The sequence below is a fragment of the Taurulus bubalis genome (assembly GCF_910589615.1).
Source record: "Taurulus bubalis genome assembly, chromosome: 15".
NCBI classification, from domain to species: Eukaryota; Metazoa; Chordata; class Actinopteri; order Perciformes; family Cottidae; genus Taurulus; species Taurulus bubalis.
Genome location: NC_136603.1, coordinates 15536308 through 15556617, shown reverse-complemented (window position 1 = coordinate 15556617; position 20310 = coordinate 15536308). Strand labels below are relative to the sequence as shown.

The window sequence follows — 20310 nt, the reverse complement described above, 5'->3', positions numbered from 1 at the left end:
CTTAAAGCAGAATCTCTTTTGTTTGTCTGAGTGGACTGGACAGTCTATACTACCAGCCTAATATCTCTGACCTAATAGTTTACCTTGATTCAGATTTGGTCACCATCATTGTCTGTTCTGTGCGTTCCAGATTTTGTTTGCCAATTCTCATAGATGTCACTCAACCAACAGATTACCAATCCTGCCTCTGCAAGTCAAAAGGGTTAGTCAAAGCCACCAGATGTTGTTGGCGGTCGAAGTTGATCTCTGTCTTCCAGTATTAGCCTTTAATTTTCCTTATAAATACACTAAGTCAGTATAACAACATTACAACCAGACCAGACCAAAGATGGACCATGTTCATGCAGCAACCATCAGGGCACAAGAAACACAAATCACCAAGCCAAACTAGACTATTTGGAAAAAAGACACTTGAAAAGTCTCGATCAAACACGACAGTGAAGTTGAGTTTTCTTGTTTAACTCCTCAATTACCCAATTGGATGCTGTCCACTAAAATAGTCAAAGGGAATCCGATGCACCAGTATTCAGCTTTTATGGATTCTTGACAAACTGTGCCTCGCTCTGCACAAGCCGCACATTGACTGGACAGCTTGTAAAGTGGAGGAACAGAGGCCTGTGTGTCAACTAACCGGCCTCAAGTATAAACCTGAGACTATTAATAGTGCGTTTGTTGCTCAATCACACTCTGTAAACCTGCTTAACGTTACGTCTCACAGCAACAACCTGCAGGAAGTGTTTGGAACCCACCCTGCCATCAGACTGCTCGTCCAACTGATCTCTGGGTCATCTCTGCTCCCTGTCCACTCCGGAGACTCTCAGCTGCCGCAGAGATTTTATTAGCTTCAGATCCTGAACAGCTTTGAGATACTTCCAAAATAATAAGTGTACCAAACCTGATAAGTGTGAGTTTCATGTCAGCCTCCTGCCTTTGCTGCAATGCTACACCTTTGCTTGGGTTAACACTCATCCAGACATCTCAACCACTTGGAAGCGGATATGTCAGATGTGGGTACTGGAGCTGTCCTTCCACTGACAATAAGATAGATCCGAGAATGAAGCAAACAAACAACTTCACATTTACAATGTGGTTTATACTCAGCCCAGCTCAGTTAGTTTCTGGCGAAAAGCTGGCCGTTTTGATGCTCAGTTATCTGCTGGTCACACACCCATTGCTGCCTAAATGTATATGACATGCACATGCACACGGCTTAACAAACAGCTTTCAAAAACCATCACAAGGAACCTTTCAATTACAGTTTGAACAACGAGAGTGTTGCCTTTACAAGGTATATCAATAAAAAACACAATGGAGCTGTCAGATGCTTATAGGGAGACAACACTACAATCTATATTGGATTCACGAGATTCAATTCCCTGTTCAGGTTTTCTCTCATGAAAATCTATTATATATGAGGTTCAATGATCTATATACACTATGTTTGACCAGATAATATTAAGTGTCAGACAATAAATGCAGCCCACTTCAAAACCACCGCATGGGTTATCATGTTCACACATATTCTTCATGCTATGAACAATTGCACATTGTGTTGTATATTTTGCACAGCTCATCCTCTTTGTTTAACCACAGTGCAGTTATTTTTTATTTAATACATTGATTTTTAAGAATCTTAATAGTACATTTCTATTCTATATTTTGATTCTTCACTCTTGCAGTACTTTTATTTTTACTGTTATTCACCAAAATACCAAGACAAATTGCTATGCATGGGAAAACCTCCATGGCAATAAACTTGTTTCTGATTCTGCACAATCCTCTACAATGCCTAATCTTTCTTTTATTATTCAAAATTAATTTAGGTCTAGGAATGTGACCACGGAATAAGAGTTTGAGCTAGAACCTTTGTTTTCTGAAGTAGTAAAACGCTTCAATGCGTATGATATATTTAAAGTTAAGACAAGCATTATTGCATTAGAAAGGGATCTTGATCTTTATCATTTATCTTTTAGAATGTGTTGGACACACAACTACATTTTGTGTGTGTCATGGTGTATGTGTGGGGCGATGTGATGATACAGTATATACAGCAGGGTAGTGGAAACTTTTGTGGGGGTGGTCATGTGACCAGCTTTGTCCTTTCCTATTATCTGGCAGGAATGTTAATTTTGATCCCTTTATAGTAAAAAAAAATTATATTGGAGTGGAATACTTTAAGAAATGTGATTTGTTAATCCCAGACTTCACAGAAATAGATGACAGTGAAAATAAAAGATTCTTTTCAGGACATGCAGGAAAAGAAAAGTAGGTAGTAAGTAGGAAACAGGGATCTACCACTTTGCAGGAAAGCCAGAAACATGGTGAAAGAGTTATAAAAAGAGGTGATGGAGAGAAATAATGATGGACATTCAAGTGTGGGGGCATGGAGACCTTACTAGACCCAACTGGCTGGTTAATGTGTGTGTGTCGGGCTGACATGGGAAATGTGATAGCGGCAGTCATAAGCTGCAATAGACTCCCATTATACTCTAAAAAAGCCATTCAAGGTCATGTCGTCCTTCTAAAAGCAAGGGTTGCTGTGTCTTGTCAATGCTAATGTATCAGTCTGCATGTGAGCACATGATCCTGTCCATTATATGCCCTTGCATTTCTTTGCAGATGTAGAGGAGGAATATGCTGCCAAGCTTTTGGCAGCATTTTGGCTTACTTTGACCTGCTCGTCCAGTTACATATAAACTGACAGAGATCACGGTGACCTGCTGGGAGGGTAATGTATCTGTACAACTGAGATCAGGAATCCGTCATCTTTAAGATCTATCCCTGAGAGACGGCGCTGAACGAGAAGAGGAGGCTGTGAAGGGAATGAATCAGCATACTGAGCAATACCTTCAGAGGATGAGTTAGGACAGTTACTGCGCTCTTAATTATGCAACATTCTCCAACACCGACCTGCTGAGGAAGCCGGGGAAGGACAGGCGGACCGGGTAGCCATAACGGATCATGCGCACCATCTCGAGAACCCCGATGTACTGTAGCTGGGTAGACACTTGGAAGCTGTCAAAACTGTCTGGCTGACCACTGGCATTGGGGCGCACACACTCCACAAAGTGAGGAGTGCAAGCCTGCAGCTTACTGATCACTTCTGACAGCGAGTTCTGAAAGAGGGAAAAAAAAGACAGGAGACACTCAGTCATTTTTTCCGATCATAAAGGAACAAACAATATGCAGTACTTTAAATTAACAACAGAGGATGGGCTTTGGAGCGTCTTGCTTTTGATTTGCAAGACACAGTGACCGGAGTGAGATTTTTTGATTTTTTGGGGGGTTGTTTTGCCTCTGGAGAAAGCAAGAAACACAAAGAGCTCTTTCGAAGGGTGTGTGAGTTTTACTTCAAGCCCTGCATTCACAGATGCAGCATCCAAGTTCACACTTGTGTGTTTCTGCCACAAACCAACGTCAGTCTGGGCTCTGAATACCCTTAAATACAATGATCAATCAACCCCTCACCCTTCGTGTTTGAAAGTCACGACCAGCATTTACATTGTGGTCTTCCCTCCAAACACGCGCATGTACACACACAAATGCGTGTGCACGGCACACAGTGGTAGTTGTTCATTGTTCATTCATTCATGTGGAGGGCTTCATGCTTGGCCTGGTACAGCATCATTCTTCAGCCCACTCTCTCCTTCCCTGAGGGACTCGTCTAGCACAAGCCCACAACTCTGATTGTGCAACACACTGGCTTCATTCAAGCCAAAAGGTACTGCTTCTCTGAGCCACATTTCAGCCTCTTTGCGTCACCAGCAGACACTGAACTACTTTCCTCTGACTGAATAGTATTGTTGCTTTATATAGTTATGAAATCACAGTACCCCGCAGTGATTCCTTGAGAGGAGGAAGTTTCATTAAAAAATCTTTGTATTCATTTGAGATCTGAACAGATGCTTGCAGGTAGTCAAATAAAGACAAAGGTCAAATGAACATGCTGGTTTTGGCCGATTGGCATCAACACAGTTCAATTCAATTTGTATATTTACTTTTCCCACACAGTTGCTGCGTATATGTAATGCTTGTTAAGATAATGACAAACACTTGTTCAACAGAATGCTTGTCAAGATTCATTTTTTGTTCATATTTCTTTACTTTTTTGCAGATGGACTGAGAGACTTCAATGGACTCAAAAATCCATGCATTGGGCAAGAGGCACTGTCAGCTGGACGCTAAGCTACTACAAGGCTAATATATTCAGACAGACAAACACATTCATACCTATGGACAATTTCGTGTCCATTAACCTGACCTGCACTCATTTTCACTGTGGGAGGACATTAGTGTGGGAGAAACCCCATGCAGAGGCCATGCACTAACCAATTAGTCAACATGCACATTAATGGCTATTATGGGGAAAAGCACCAAACATCATGGTTTACAACTCAGGGACTCATAATTAGGCCTAAAAACCACGAATGTGGGTCGAGTGATTCTTACCCTCAGCTGGACAGCCACTGTGATGGGCCCACAGCGCTCTAGCCTTTGGAGGAAGGAGCTCGAGCCTTTCTTCTTCAAGATCTAGCAATAGACAAATATAATGGAGAGAAAAATGTACAAGATAGATCTGCATCTTAAAGAAGCAACTGATGACTAAGGAACCATTACCACATAATTATCACATATGAAGATCAAATTAAGCCGTGTGGCTTTGACTAGAGATATAAAAATCTCTTTAAAATCTAATAGTCTTGATTCTTTGCAGGATGTTTGCAAAGCACACAAACCAGCCACATTAGTCCAGCCACTCCCAAATGATTCGCTTTCATATGCTGTACAGTCCAATTTGGCCCATTATTGTCTTCTATTGTGTTATAATGGTCTCTACACTGTGGTTCTGCAATGTGGCCTAATGTTACCGTATAAGGCTGCTGGGACAAATCAGGGAGGTGAAGGGAGTCTAATGTAAGCCTGTTCTCTGGATGGCTAGGAGCCAGAGACAGCAGGCAGGACCCCCCAAGAGATTACACAACCAGCAAGCCTTTCCAGTTACACATGTGTACCAATACAATAGGCTTTCTAAATATAAAAAAAAGATTTTAAAAAGTGTGTGATTTCATTCCTGTGTGTGCGCATGTGTTTGTATGCTTGTGTAGTTTCTATCTGAAACTAATCCAATTCCCGGAGGTTTATATATATATATATATATATATATATATATATATATATATATATATATATATATATATATATATATAGAGAGCACTATGTTGGGAAGTAGCTTAAATTAGATTGTTGTTTTTTTCTTCTTCTAAATTTACAATCGCTGTGTGTCCATTGATCGGCACAGCAGTCAGTAGCCCTGTTGGAACAAAGACCTTGGGACTGATTGTCACTGATCGTATTTGTTCAGCTCATCAATTCCTTTATTACATTTTCTAGTTTCAAAAGCTATTACGAGTAAACCACCAAATTACATAATATTTTTAATGACCAGAAAATTAACAAGGCCTTCATCATCATTTAATGCTCACCACTCTGTGAAAAGTGTACTGTACCTGGGCAAGGTCATAGCCCCTCCAGGACTGTTGGGGGACAATGTTGGTAGCGACAGGGGAGGCGGATGGCCTCCTGTGGAGCAACAGGGCAGCTTTCGGCCCCCTGAGCCCTGTATGGCCATGGGCTGCTGGCACCAGAGAACCAGTCTGAGTCAGCTTGAACTGGAAGAGCCGCTGCAGTAACACACTCTCACTGGCTGCCGGGCACAAATCACATACAGAGACAGAGAAAGAATGAAATAGAAGCAACAGCATTGGTGGAAAAAAGGGGGTGGAAAGGAGTAAAGAATGGTGGAATGAAGAAAAAGAAAGAAAGACAGAAAAGACAGAATGAATGAAAGACATAAAGAAAGAAGGGAAGAAAGGAGTGAGGAACAGTGGGGATGATGTAAACAAGAAAGGGGAGAAGCATCAGAGGAGAAGTGTGGGGAGGAGGTTTAAAGTGCGGCTCCATGTAAACAATCAGTCAGGCAACAAGAGGGGGTGGACCAACACGTGGAGCGGTCCACAACAACAATGAGCTCATTCAGTGAGCCAAACAACATGTGTGTGAACGTGGGCGTGTGGCTCTCATCTGAAAGGCTGAGAGAGAGAACGAGAGAGTGAAAAGAGGAAAGGATGACGGCAGGTAGGCGTACCAAGCAAATAAAAAACAAACACGAGTCCTGTTGAAGGACTCATTTAAGGACTTAACTACACACAGCTTCAAGGGTAATTGTCTTTTCATTCACCACCTGAACATAGACTTACGTAGATCCCTCTCCCCTCCTCTTAGCTTAAGGCTTAAACTTTAAGCAGGGAGGTGATGACATCCGTTAGAGGAAACCACGTAGTACGCATGTTAATGTGTGCAGCTGAATGGCGACGACGCATCGTTGGGTGGAGGGAGGGACAACAGCCAAGTGTGAGTGAAGGGCAAGCCTTTACAAGATTAGCCTCATCATCAGAAATTATAGCAATTAGGCGGCTGGATGCAAGGCTAGCCTGGCAGTCACACAACGACTGCCTGTGTCCTGCTAACCACAACACCCCACATCTGGCACCTTCTACAGACAATATACACACAGCCAGGGTGCTGTCTGCTACATATGGGATGAAACACAAATCCAGAAAAACCTTTAGACAAAGAGTGGTTCTGTGTGATTAAGTTTGCTCTGACGCCACAATGTGGTCATACGAGTGTTTTTTATTGGGTACTTACACTTCATCGTAAACAGGAGGTTCTGAGGAAGAGAGTCTTTGTTTCTTGTGAGTGATCCTGTGAGATCATATGAAATCTGGTGGAAAAACAAATCATACATGGACATCCACTTACACAGTGCATTTATTTGTACATACAATATAAAATAGTTTGGAATAAAGACCATCTTGTGATGGGATTACACCAAATCGGGCCAGTGGCTAAAGTGCTCCCAGCCCCCTTGCTTGGAACAAACCCATCTACACACTGGTCAAGTTGTGTAATGCCAAATCAAGTCAGGATTGTAAGGTGGGGTGGGAAATTATGCTTTGCACTGCATAGTGCTTGCTATGAATAGATGAATAAACTATCATAAAACATGCTTAGGTGCAGCCTATATATTTAATCTCTCTCATTTTTAAGTTTGAATACACACACAACAAATTTCTTATTTGTAAGGAAATGTAATTGCTACATAGAGTTTAGACCCAACAGCCAGTGCATTAGTTTTGTATTACTTTTTTTTTTGTGGAAAGATAATAATGGTTCATTCAGTGAATTAGTTATACAATATATTAGTTTTTTTGGAAAGATGATAATGGTTTTAATGTAAGTGTTCAAATTTTTAATTTCATTAGTGGAGCACAGGGGCTCAACATTTCTCCAACAAAAGCGGCCGCTGGTTTGTTAATGAGAACTGAAGTAAACTGAATTATTGTTCTATTAAGTTTTGATTGAGGTTCACGATTCATGGTGGGCTTATCTAGAGGTCTACTGCAATGAAAATGAGTCGTGATGTATTTCATGTTATACTACGCAGCCCTCCCACTTTTAAATAAATATAGACATTTTTCAGTAATGCAGACAGACCTGTCCGGCATAGTGGCTGACAGTGAATGCTGGGCCCTGGTCTTTGGGCGGTGGGTTTCCGTTGCCATCCTTGGTTGTGAGAGAGAGACCTTGAGTCGGATTGGAGTCCAGCTGGGCTGACAGCCTCTTGTACAGGGCCTGCTCTGCCGGCCGCGGGCTCTGGCTCTCCTCATCTAACACGCACAGCAATCCCTGAGGCTTCTGGGGAATGAACAAACAGAAGCTCAAGTTATTTATGTCAGTCATGTTTACAAATAACTCGTCGTGATAAGAGTGATATATCATTTTCATGATGACACTTTCATTGATCCCTACAGGGTGTAGCTATCACTCTGATTTTAAATAACTGTTTTGGGGGCATTTCAGTCATTAGTGACAGAGAATGTAGACAGACAGGAAACATGGGGTGAAAGGGGAACGTGCAGTAAAGGTTGAGCAACGGGCAAGTTGCAATTACATTGTAAACATCTCAAATCACTGGGCTTACAATAGTAATATAGTTATATTTTTCTTGTTTTCAATGCATAACTTTAAATTAAACTTAAATAAATGAAAAAAAGAGGAAGAATTAAATAGATATTAATTAGCTGAAACTATTTCCAACTTTGAAAAACAGAAGAAAAAAAAGTGATGAAAGTCTGAATTTGATGTGATTTCAAAGCTTTTGTCAAAGCTCTGGATGGGCCTGCAATGTAGAATTACGTCACGAGACACTTAAACTGGACCGGACCGGTCTAAACCAGCAGCGTGCGGTACCTGAAGAAAGAAGTCCAGAACGGCTGGCTGGTTGCCGGGGGAGGGAGGGGTCTCCATGGCGATGCCCTCCTGCAGACACTCAGACTGCTGCTGCTGGAAGAGCACCTCAGAGACGTACCGCCTCAGCCGCTCGTTGGTCATGTTCACGCACAGCTGGAATGCACACAACACACACGACCTGTAAACTCACACTTCAGTGCACGCGGTATGAACTTCCTCTTCAGGGACACAAAGCTTGTATGTTTTAGTTTTAAAGCAAATGAATGCACAACTACAATCTGGAACACAACCTGCTGTGGCACCAACGGGGAAGCCAATAGGTCATGAATAAACCGGCTACTCATGTAAGCACACCAGGCCACAGAGGTGTTTAAAGGGACCTCACTTGCAAAAGGATACATAGTAATACATGTCCCGATGTAGGGCCTTCATTCCATGCCATTATAATATGGTCAAAGTGTTCCTGCTGGGACACATGAACTCTTCCTAACCCAGCAGTCAACCAATCACAGCATAGGAGTCAATCAAATGAGGGTTTGTCTGGTGTGTCTGTTGTGTGCGTGTGGAGCACCGGGGGGGAAAGCTCAAGTGTGACTTGTCACATTGATGTAATGAGAAGGAAAACAGAATATGAAGTGGAACAACTCAGGACAGCCTTCTGCCGCAGCAGGCCTGTGTAAACTTCTCCTGAACCCAAATGTGTCACAAGTGGAACACAAAAAAAGTCTTACAGTGTTGTTGTCGAGGAATGAACTTGTCATTCTTCTATTCCAGTGAGTCCCTGTCCCCGTTTTCAACCCAAGATCTGATGCATCTTTTCTTTCTAGTTACCTGACACAAGAACCAACACCGATTCAGCCATGTGATGAGAACATACATATTGTAGTTCAGGTAACAATGATAGCTCACAAATAAAGTGAAAATGAAAATAATCATGTTGTATTTGGTGTTCAATGAGAGCCGTGTAGCCCTTAGCCTTGGGGTAATGTTATTTGCCATGTATGTATCCATTCACTGATTATCTTTGGGCACTGTAATGCGATTGAATCAGAACAATCACAACATGACCCACATTTGGTCTCACGGCTCGCTGATTGAGAAGTGCTGATCTGGAGGTGTGTTGCGCTGTGGCCGCCATGGTCCTGTTTTCTTTCATCAGTGTTTGTCTAGTCTTTGTCTTTAAGCTAGTCTCGTACATGAAAGGCTTAGTCCCAGCAGGTGGTTGATTGAGTTAGCTCACGAGCAAAGTGCTGAGCAGGTACAACACACCCCTGACAAACACAGCTCTAATTAACCAGCCCTAATGACCCGGATCATGCTGCGCGAGTGGAGCCTGCCCGAGTACGAATCTGCATGTGTGTACAAACATGTCAGAGTATGAGTGCTGGTTTGTCACTGATGTGCCACAGCTACTGTAAAAGATCATCGAGTTTGTTCATCCAAACCTTGCTTCTCCTCGACTTCCTCTGGTGTGGGTGCGTAATGCGTGTGATTTGTACAGGCTGATATTAAAAGAATGCAGCTCAGCATCAACAATGGAGAAGATGTCCGGAAGAAAGAGGTGGGCAATGCCACTGCCTGCCAGAGATAGTGTCTCTTTGTTTCTCCTATTTTGTTAGCCTCCTCCCCTCTCTTCCCTTCTGGCACTTGCATTCTCCGTGACCCGAAGGGGAAAGGTCACGCAATCCCTCGCTTCCACTTAGATTAGAGAATATCCAGGGGAAGACTAAGACCACTGACATCTTAGTGTCACACACACACACACACACACACACACACACACACACACACACACACACACACACACACACACACACACACACACACACACACACACACAAACCAAAGTCACACTCAAGCAGGTAAGCAAAGACAAACACACACTGGCCTTAATAAAGGCTGTGAGGAGATTGGGAGTTCCTGAGGGAGCAAACGTAAGCTCTGAGTAGAAGGAATAAGCACTTAGCCTCTGTGGTGTGTGTGTAGGTGTTTTTGTGTGTGCTGAAATGCAGTCTATACTTGTCTGCTTAGAATGGTCTTGTATATTAACAGTGAATGCTTGATGAGCACATGACAGATTTACAGCCCATAACAAGTGAGCTGAAGAGAGCTGCACATGTTGTACTCTGTATACTATGCACTGTAATCACACACACTGACATAAGGAAAACAACCAAGCACCGCAGACACGCTCACCCTTCTGTGTAAAGAAAAGAAACGAATGAAGGAAAGAAAGAAAAAAAGAAAGCAAACAAGAAAAAAGAAAGTAAGACAGTCAAGATTCATATTCTTCATTAATCAAATAAAACAATGTCATTGCTTCTCCATCTTTAAATAAACTACTTGGTGCAGAGTGCAGTCACCTGTAGCTTCTGTATGGTGCTATGGTGAAGGAGAAACTATGTCAGCCAGTCCGGATTTAATAACCTCTCTAAGAAGGGGGAGCTTTTTTTTGTGCTATTTCCAGGCTCCCTCTGTTGTGCCCTGATCTCTAATACAAGATGACTTTACTCATGTTTTTAGCCAGACTGCTCATTATCAAACATAACTGTCAAATGAGCTTACTATATGACCACAACACTTGACAAAGGATTTCTTTACTTTGCAATAATTTTTTTAATTTTGGTTGTTCCTGGTAGTTTTTATACATGTACAATGCGTGACCCCAAAAATACACAAAATCATGTAAAAATAAGATTCACACATAGACAGACAGAGTGGTTTAAGATGAAGCAGCCCATTACTCTGACATCTCACACACAGAGGAGCCTTTGTGTCCGCCCTCAGTTCATTTAAGGACAGCTGAAAATCACGCCACAGTCAGACACAGGCCTTATCTCATTCATTACAATTACAGACTAAAATGTCTCGGCTAAAATAGATGACAGTCCAAAATATTTTCACAATTAGATTAAGATCTGTTTGAAACTACAAAACCATACACTATTCAGATAGATTTCAATAGCTCAGGGCGGCCTTCTTAGCCAATAATGTTAATCAGGGAATGTCATGAATGCATTTGGCTTGATTAGGAGAAGAAATGTGTCGGCTTGGGCAAAAGAGGGACACAACATTGATGCGTGTCTTTGGGATTGACTCAAATCTAATAAAAGTAGGTATTGTCCCACCTGCTCAAATCCATTCCTCTGAACTTCTTCAAACCCAAACATGTCCAAAATCCCAATTTCCAAGGTAGGATCACTAGAAGAAAAGAAGAGATAGAGAGGAAATGTATTACGTACGACCACTTTAACGCCAGGATCAACATGAGGACTTGTTTGCGTCACTCTGACAGGAATTATCATGTTTGTGTGTGTGCAATAACACACCTGAAGAGGGTTTGTTTGTAGCAAGTAGTGTGGTTGATAAATAAATGATGTTGTGTGGTTGGTGTGTAAACAAGGCAAAGCACAAACACATTCCAGAAGATGGAGCACCGGTTATCTGACAGAGTATGATAAGAGCTCACAACATCAACACCACATGGGATCCATTGGCCTCCATCTAAGAGAGTGTGTGTGTGTGTGTGTGTGTGTGTGTGTGTGTGTGTGTTTAAGTTGTTGTGTGCAAGACCTTTACAGAAACCTTGGGTGTGTCCTCTACCTTGTTGTTTTTCTTTTCAGTGTACGTGCCTATCTGTGCATGTTATGCAATGTTAACTATTTCAAACCTTCACTCTAAACTATGTGTCTGTCACAATATCAGTGTTGTCACTCCAGAGGCACTGAGTGAGAGACACCGTGTGATGCCATTTGTTATCAACTGCCTGGGCTTCTAAAGAAATTATTTTGGTGGTAAACACTTGGAAAAAAAGCAAACTCTGAGCACGCACACACACACACACACACACACACACACACACACACACACACGCACACGCACACACACACACACACAGCTCTACCCAATGCTGTTGTCTTGTCCCTGGAGGTAGTCGTTGGTACTGTTGACCAGATAGCTGAAGAGGCGTCCATAGATGACCTTCGCCAGCTGGTCTCTGTACTGCTCCGACATCTCCACTGTGTGGTCCCTCGTGATCAAGTCACCTGACACAAAAAGGACATTGCAACTAAATGTATTGATGATTATGTTGATAGCACAGTGATATAACCATATCTGCAAGTATCATTTTGGGATATTATGTCCCAATGCTTAAAAAAAGTTATTGTTTTCTGCAGCAAAACGACACTGATCAGTGTGTTTTAAACATAGTTGTCCTGCGACTGAAGACATGCTGCTTGTTGAAATGTAAGTTTCTGCACCTTATTAAAAGATGTATTTATAACCTAAAGAGGGTTCAGGTTTTTCCTGTTCATGTCTTCCTTGCCGTAAAGACTAATCCGATGATAATCATAGTGACAGACTGAATCTGCTTGTGCATGTGGAATAGAGAGGGCCTAGTGACAAAGAAAGCTGGTGAGTGGGTACCTTTGAAGTACTGGACGTCAGCGGTGAGGGCAGTGCTTAAGTCACTGGAGCACACCTGCAGCAATCCAGCAACTGTGCAGAGGAAGATCGGAAGAGGAAGAGAGAGAAGGAAACCGTCAGATTAATTTACAGCAGTGGCGGGCCGTGCATTTCCTACCTGCGCCTTCAAATCACTATCAGCTGTAACTTAGCTATAACTTAGTGATTCCGTTTAGGCCAGCAGTGAAGGCTTGACGGCCCACCACTGATTTACAGTGACGCGATGACAGGATGAAATACATCGAAAATAACATATCATATAGAGATCATTAATTAGGATGTCAGAAAGGTAGCTCTGATAATTTCCCAGAAATAAATGTGCTCTTCCCGACTATGATGACAACATTCCGCTGCCAGCGCAACAAGCTGAGCCCCGCTTCAGATCATTCCAACCTTATCGATCAGCAGAGCCGGCAACAATTAGTCATCAGTGGATTTCTGAGCAGAACCCATAAACAAGCAGCAGAACATCACATCTCCCTGACAACGACGGTCTCTTTCCTGTTGAGGCACTGATGTTGTTTGCTTACTCACCAAGGTCAGGGGTCACAGGAGAAAATGTAGCGGTTGTATAATGAGGGAGATAGAAAGAGAGAAAGAGAGAGAGACGCCAATAGCGGGTTTAAGAGGGATCTCCCCTCACTGTGGTTACGTTTTGGCAAAAATGTGGCTTACCAAACAGGTGACTATCTGGCTTTTAGCTTGTGCTGGCAAGCTGCCAAGTGGAGATCCAAGATACAGAGAAAGGGAGGAGCGATGAGGATGAGGTAAACACGATGAGTGGGTGTGATGCCCCCCTCATTCCTGCCCACCCCCACCTCCACACAGGGCGGAAATGTGACCCCGGTCATGTGACGAGGGCACTGACCTCTCTCTAGCAGCTGCAGGTCAGAAGGGAAGGCTGTATCGGCATCTGTCAATGAAGTAAAACGTAGGTCCCCAATATGGAGCACAGCAGATAGCAGCATAAACACTGAGTCGACCTCCTAGCAGAGAGAGAGAAAAGAGTGGGGAGGTAGAGAGGAAACCTTTATGAACTTGTTGGAAGTTGGAAATTAGTAAAAGAAAGAAAGTAAAAAATATGAATTTACCTTTTTCCACTGCATAATACCAACATGCACTACATGAAATGCTGAGGACATTTTTCATGACCCTAAATCCAACTACAGGAATTGCAATATACTGTATTTATCTTAAAGTTTACAAATGCCATGAAAAATAAATAAATGCACAAATAGAAAATCCAACACTTTTTAACGACGCATCAACCCTCCTCTCTTCATTCACACACTTATTTTGCTCCGTCCCACTCTCCCTTCCTCTCTGCCCTTGAGTAGAGGACGCTTAATGGAAGACCCCATTACCCACATTGCTGAGAGGGTGATGCTCGAGTTTGAGGGTGTGTGTGTCTGTGTGTGCACTCTCTCAAGGCAGGATATTGGAGCTGATATCTGGGAGATAAACACGAGCATTAGTCTCTGTCTGACACTCTATACACAGACAGACTCCCACTGCTTAGAAAGGGAGAAGAAAGGGAGCGAGGGCGCAAGGGAGAGAAAAGGAGCGATAGGGAGCGTTAATGACGATTGACCTTTGGGTCTGGACTGGGAGTCTTCCCCTGATTAGACTTAGACAGAGACCAATGGGTGGTCTATCCCTTCCACGCTTACCACCCCTCCTTTTTCTGTCCCTTGGACTCTCTCTTATCCAGTGGACACTGGCGCCCTCTGATATAAGCCTATCTATCGCTCTATCCCTCTATCACCCTCGTCCCCTCGGCCATGCCTGCGTGTATTGACTGCTGCTGGATTAAAAGGTGAGATGGTGGTCACTCACTGCTGACAGATGCTGACTAGGAATCTAAGAATAGAATCTGATAATGGGCTGGGAACACAGCTGGTGGTGCACAGGACGAACCGTACCACACACTGTAGCACACTACATGCACTCAGCAGGCATACATCAATGTCGTCATATGATCTTTGGATGGGTAATAGAAAATGAGTCCCAATCCTAAGAGATCAAAACATCTAGGCCAAATATGTCATTAGAAACCGATGATGGCCGTCTAATTTCAAATACTTCTTGGAGCTGAAGTGGGAGGACACACTGTTGTGTCCTTTCCATCACTCAGTCTCCCGCAATCCATTATGCTGTGGTCAATTGCTTAGTGGATCAATCCTCTTTGATTTGAAAATTACTTTAGTCCGTGACATTATTCACCAGGTATTACAGAGATAACATTCTAATCATATGTTTTGATCATTACAAAACGAATAAAATCTCATAGAATGGGTCAGTAGTTTTGCTGTCTGTGAGGTTAGAGACGCATTATTTGGAGGATCCAGCCCATGGACTCAAGCAAACTTACAGACTCAGTTTGTGTCAGGAAACACCTGGGGTGAAATCACATTGATAACCTCATACAACATCAACACTTTCAATGATCCCTGTTGTCGATAACCTTTGAATAAACAGGAACAAATACAGAAGCCATATGCAGTTCCAATTGATACCTGTTTGTTAAAGCCCAGGGCCCGCAGGGCTTGTTTGACTGCAGCCAGGCGTTCCCGGCTCTGGGCAGAGGCTGTAGCTACTGGAGGGTCCTCCCCTAGAAGTCCTCCGCCAAGATACCTGGAGTAAAGACAGAAATGTATATAAGTATATATGTATATATACACATATATATGTATAGTATACATACGGCAGTGGGCAGACACTAACCTATGAGCCAGGACATTGCTGAGGTAAAGTGTGCCGCTCTCCTCAGGCGACAGGCCTTCAGCCATCAAATAAAAGATGTGGAAGCTGTGTTGGTGCGGAGGCAGGTGGACCAGACGAGACTTCTCCAGCATGTAGGTGTATACACGGGCTTAAACATCAGATTTGTTTAATACTTCAATAACATAGGAGTGAATTACATTTCGTCAGATAATAGTAGTAGTACTGGACATTAAATGGGTGCTGACTGATAAAACAAACTGGGGTAAAATAAGGTAAACAGGACTTTAAATAATGGAGCACAAATTGAAACAGTGCAAGAGACTCATGGACATCTACTGCCCCCTGCTGGTGTTCACTATTGAGTACCTGATCCCATAGCAAGTCATCAAATAGTAGGGATGTGCCTGATATACATTGTGAGTCTAGTAAGGTTTATGTCAAAGATCTCTGTACTATCATCATAAAGTAGCAATCCAGACTTTGAAAACAATGACTTTTTGCTCACTTATTTTGGTAATAAATATTTGACTTAATTAAGTAATAAAAAACAAAAATGTGTGGAATCGTTTAAGGAAACATGTTATGTCAAGTATAGAAACATTAAACCAGAATATAGACATTTTGAAGAATTAAGAACAATGTTTTGACTTATTAGCATGTCCTCCTACTGTTGTCTCTTATGGGAAGTACAGACAATACCATCAGTCAGTTTCCATTGAGAAGAAATGTAGGTTACCTCTGAGCAGTGTCCTCCTCTTGTCACAGTATTGGATGGTCAACAACTTGATAAAGCGGCTTGAGTTGTTGTTCCTCAGAGTCTTTGCATGACCGAAGGCCTCCAGAATGCAGTTAACCTGCATATGTTGTTAAACCAGAGGAAATGTTAACAGTGAGTTGAAATATCCTCACCGAGTATGTATGCCTTTATATTTTACAAAATAATTAAATCCACTGAAAGTATCTCTCGTATCTCTACACCTGAAGCAAAGATTCCACTTTCCACCACTAGATGTCCATATGCACCCGTTATATGGGAACCCAGTGTTTTACGTGTCCTAGGATGATCAGAGAGCTGACCCAGATATCGACTACATAACGATGACTTCATTAGAAACACGTCACTTGCGATCCTCGGCTACACACTGCTTTGTTACCATACTGATTGCAGAGCAGTGAATCTTGTGTTGAACACCACCAACATGTCAAAATCTAAACCACATCTACACAATGGAGAATACACGAAGAGGCAGTAATGCAAGTGCTTTCTTTCTTGTTCATATACAAGACGAGAGGATACTATACTAATGCCTTATGAAATAATTGTAGCCTCTCTTGATTTACTGGAAAATGTGCCATGTAGCGGATATGGGTATTTGGCGTCCTATTGTACTCTACTATAATTTTTTTAAATCAATATTCCTTCATTAGGCTGTAAAGTTGAAGACAAATGGACTGCCTGCTAAGAGTAACGGACAAATGGTTCTGTTCTTAAGAAACAGCACTGTAAGATATAAAGTCAACTTAATAGAAATATTGATGATGCAATCAAAACAGGGTCTGAATGCTCACATGCTGTCTTTGAGAAATGAACAGCTATCGAGCAGAGAGAGAAAAAGACGACCAGTGAAGCCCCTCACTGGGTCCACTAATCCATACGTCTATTCTCTCCTCCAGCAGGGAACAAGAAGAACAGCAGCATACATTTACGCAGCTATCACCACTGTCTCACTACAATGTGTGTCATCTGATTCTGATCAGAGATGACATGCGAGAGGCAACAATAAGCACAGTAAAGATGCAAAGGGGGAAAAGGATGTATGAATTTGAAATGAAAAAGATGTCTACCATAAAATTATTTTTCTCGGCTTTTTGCAAATCCAAAGTAAAGACACAAGAGCATGAGAGCAACAAAGGATTCAAGACTCATGCCCAGGACAGTGCGGTTACATCACATATTCCTTCATCATTTAAGCCTCCAGGACACACAGCGATGGTTTGAAGTGTAAAATAAAGAAGGAGTCTCAGAAACCAGACTTACATGTTTCATTCTGGGTTCCAGCGCAAAGCCTTTGGGGCTGGAGCGGGCTGTCAGGTGTCTCACTATGTGCTTACAGGCCTCCGTTTTCCCAGAACCACTTTCACCACTAGAGAGACGGAAAGAAAATGCTGATTTAATATCCTTAGGTGATGCCATTATTGTTTTACTTGTTGTCATTGCCTATAATGTTTTACGTCTGAAAAGAGAGGTTCAAAGTTGGTTTTATAACAATATCACTTGCTGTGATCTTTCCTTTTGTTCATACTGGACATTAAAATATACTTCACAAAATGATCATGTGACACTTTGCACCTTTATTGCTATTATATATGACAACCTTATATTTGCACTCTTTTCTATCGGGTACTGTAACATCTGCATAACATTTTCCATCTGGATGATGGGCAAGCAAAACTAATACAATGAAATTGCTGCTAATAAGAGAAGCTTCAAGAGTAAAAGCAAACATATCAGAACAAAAATCAAGCGTCTGTGTGTGTTGCCATTCTCTAGATGCGTCTCAGAAGAATAGGTGTAATGCAATAGTCATTGGGGTGTTTCCCACATCTGTCACCTCGGTTACATGTCTCCACCTTCCTGACATCACCCCCTGAGGAACCCCCACCCATCAAAATCACAATCTATTCCTTCTGTCTGACTCAACTAACATTGCTCCATTGAACCCCACTTTCTGCACGCTGTTACACCTACATTGTATCTGGCTGTGGGCGCCTGTTTTGGATTAATTAATTAATTAAGAGCGTTTAGTGGATATTAAATCTGACATAAGGTACCTCTACAGTACATGCTCTGACACTCACCGATATGCAGAGAGCTGAGACAGGCATAGTAACACCAAGCAGATGGCTTCAGAAGGTCAGAAGCCCTCACTAACGACCGCAGTGTGCTGTGCCGCACCGTTTGTCTGTGTTGTATGTATGCATTATTAGATTTCCTACTTACAGCCATGCTGAGTGCAAAGTCCAAAGGCCTTTCCACTGTCTTTTCATTTACCACTTTTATTATTAGATTTCAAGGGCATTTTGTCAGAGCACTAGCTTCGGGGGATAATGGGCTCCGATTGCCTGGAAACGTGTAGGGGTGTGTGTGTGTGTGTGTGTGTGTGTGTGTGTGTGTGTGTATGTGTGTGTGTGTGTATGTGTGTATGTGTGTGTGTGTGTGTGTGTGTGTGTGTGTGTGTGTGTGTGTGTGTGTGCGGGTGTTCCTTTGTGCGTGTATGAGGAAATAAAGAGGAAACGTGAACAAAAAAGAAAGTGTGACAAGAAAAGGAGGAATAAAGTGTAGCAGGGAAAGAACGAGGGAAAAAGGTGTGTGTACATGAGAATGCATTGTACAATGTCCGCTTGTGCGTGTTTGTGTGAGTGAGATGGATAGCCTGTGGCCAGGGCACATTAACTCTCTGCCAGATTGGTTACAACTCAGCGGGAATGTCACTGCAGTGCTGGAGCGTGATTTAATTGCAATCAGGGAGCTGCCTACGTCCAGCAGAGGACAAAGAGCGAGACGCTTCAGCGCTCCCAGTGAACCTCCATCTCTGCGTGAAAATTGAACAGGTCCACAGCTCGGCTCAGGCTGAGTGCTATTAATCCCTCAGGGACTGTTTAACAGGTGTGTGGCGGTGAGGGGTGTGGACCAACCAGCTGGCCAGCTGAACGGCACAATTAGAGATTTTTGTCTGATAATCCCGAGGCGGAGAGTTCGGTGTTTGTGAGTGTGCGTTTGTGTGTTGAGGGATGCGTGCGTACCTCAAAATGAAACACTGCGGCCTTCTCTCCTGCAGCATCATGTGGTAAGCTCTCTCTGCAGAGGAGAAGATGTGAGGTGGCAGAGAGGAGCACAGACGACCCGTGGAGCTCAGGTACAACTGACTCACCTGTGAGAGAAAGACAGGTAGAGTCCGCCAACACATTGGATTACAACCGCATGTGACATGGATACGTACATGGGCTGAGCCACACAGGATGGAGAGGATAAAGGGTTCGCTGAAAAGTGAAACCACACTAGCTACAACCTCTCCATTCATAGAGTTTGAGTTAAGAAGGAAACCAGCAAATGCACGACAGCTCAATTCAAGGCCATGCCATTGTAATAGAAAAAAATAACAGGCATCCATCTTCCTCCATCGTTTTAAGATAAGATAAGATAAGATAATCCTTTGTTAGTCCCGCAGTGGGGAAATTGCAGAATTTTTCCCCAACAGTAAGTTGGGGCAAAAATTCTAGAAATGAAGCAAAGTGTTCTATATTTGATCAGCAGTCTGGAGCTTTCAGTTTATATGTGTTATAAAACTTGATTCAAAGTGATTATGTGATTCTACAACATGCATTTTGCACTGAACATCAACTGTATGCCAAAGGAAGACAAGTCCAGAAGATGTGTGCCAGTACTGCTTTGGTGTCTGTGGAAAAGGAAAGGAGGACAGTCTGTGGACCACCAGACCAGAAGGGGAGGTGACAGACAGCCAGCAGGTCACACATGTTGTGACATATGTCCTTCTTACAGTGGCTCCTCCCTGCTCGTCCACACATCCTCTCAGTCGAGTGTGAATGCCTGGAGTGAATCCAGACACAGGCAGGAATGGGACAGCCCGAGGGGGCTTGGCTTCATTCTGTCATGGCAGGAGAAGATGTCTACCCCTCCATCCGACCCCTCCTGGGTCCACATGGGCAAGCACTACGCTGGCATCAATTCAGCTATTTCAAAATGAGTTATCCACTGCTATAAATAAGGTGACACACACTGTTGTT

General features: G+C 42.8%; 1 protein-coding gene across 1 annotated transcript in view; it reads right to left on the bottom strand.

Annotated features, from left to right (window-relative positions):
- Positions 1-20310, bottom strand: part of myo16 (myosin XVI) — a gene marked incomplete at both ends in the record, with an annotated part of 73314 nt that overhangs the window by 19813 nt on the left and 33191 nt on the right. Inside the window, 15 exons of the mRNA XM_079230920.1 lie at positions 2911-3116; positions 4450-4530; positions 5508-5704; positions 6709-6784; positions 7558-7758; positions 8314-8466; positions 11442-11514; positions 12218-12359; positions 12742-12813; positions 13649-13766; positions 15297-15414; positions 15505-15652; positions 16241-16358; positions 17543-17648; positions 19309-19436. Of these exons, the coding sequence (XP_079087046.1) occupies positions 2911-3116; positions 4450-4530; positions 5508-5704; positions 6709-6784; positions 7558-7758; positions 8314-8466; positions 11442-11514; positions 12218-12359; positions 12742-12813; positions 13649-13766; positions 15297-15414; positions 15505-15652; positions 16241-16358; positions 17543-17648; positions 19309-19436 (1937 nt within the window). The remainder of the gene's footprint in view (positions 1-2910; positions 3117-4449; positions 4531-5507; positions 5705-6708; positions 6785-7557; positions 7759-8313; positions 8467-11441; positions 11515-12217; positions 12360-12741; positions 12814-13648; positions 13767-15296; positions 15415-15504; positions 15653-16240; positions 16359-17542; positions 17649-19308; positions 19437-20310) is intronic.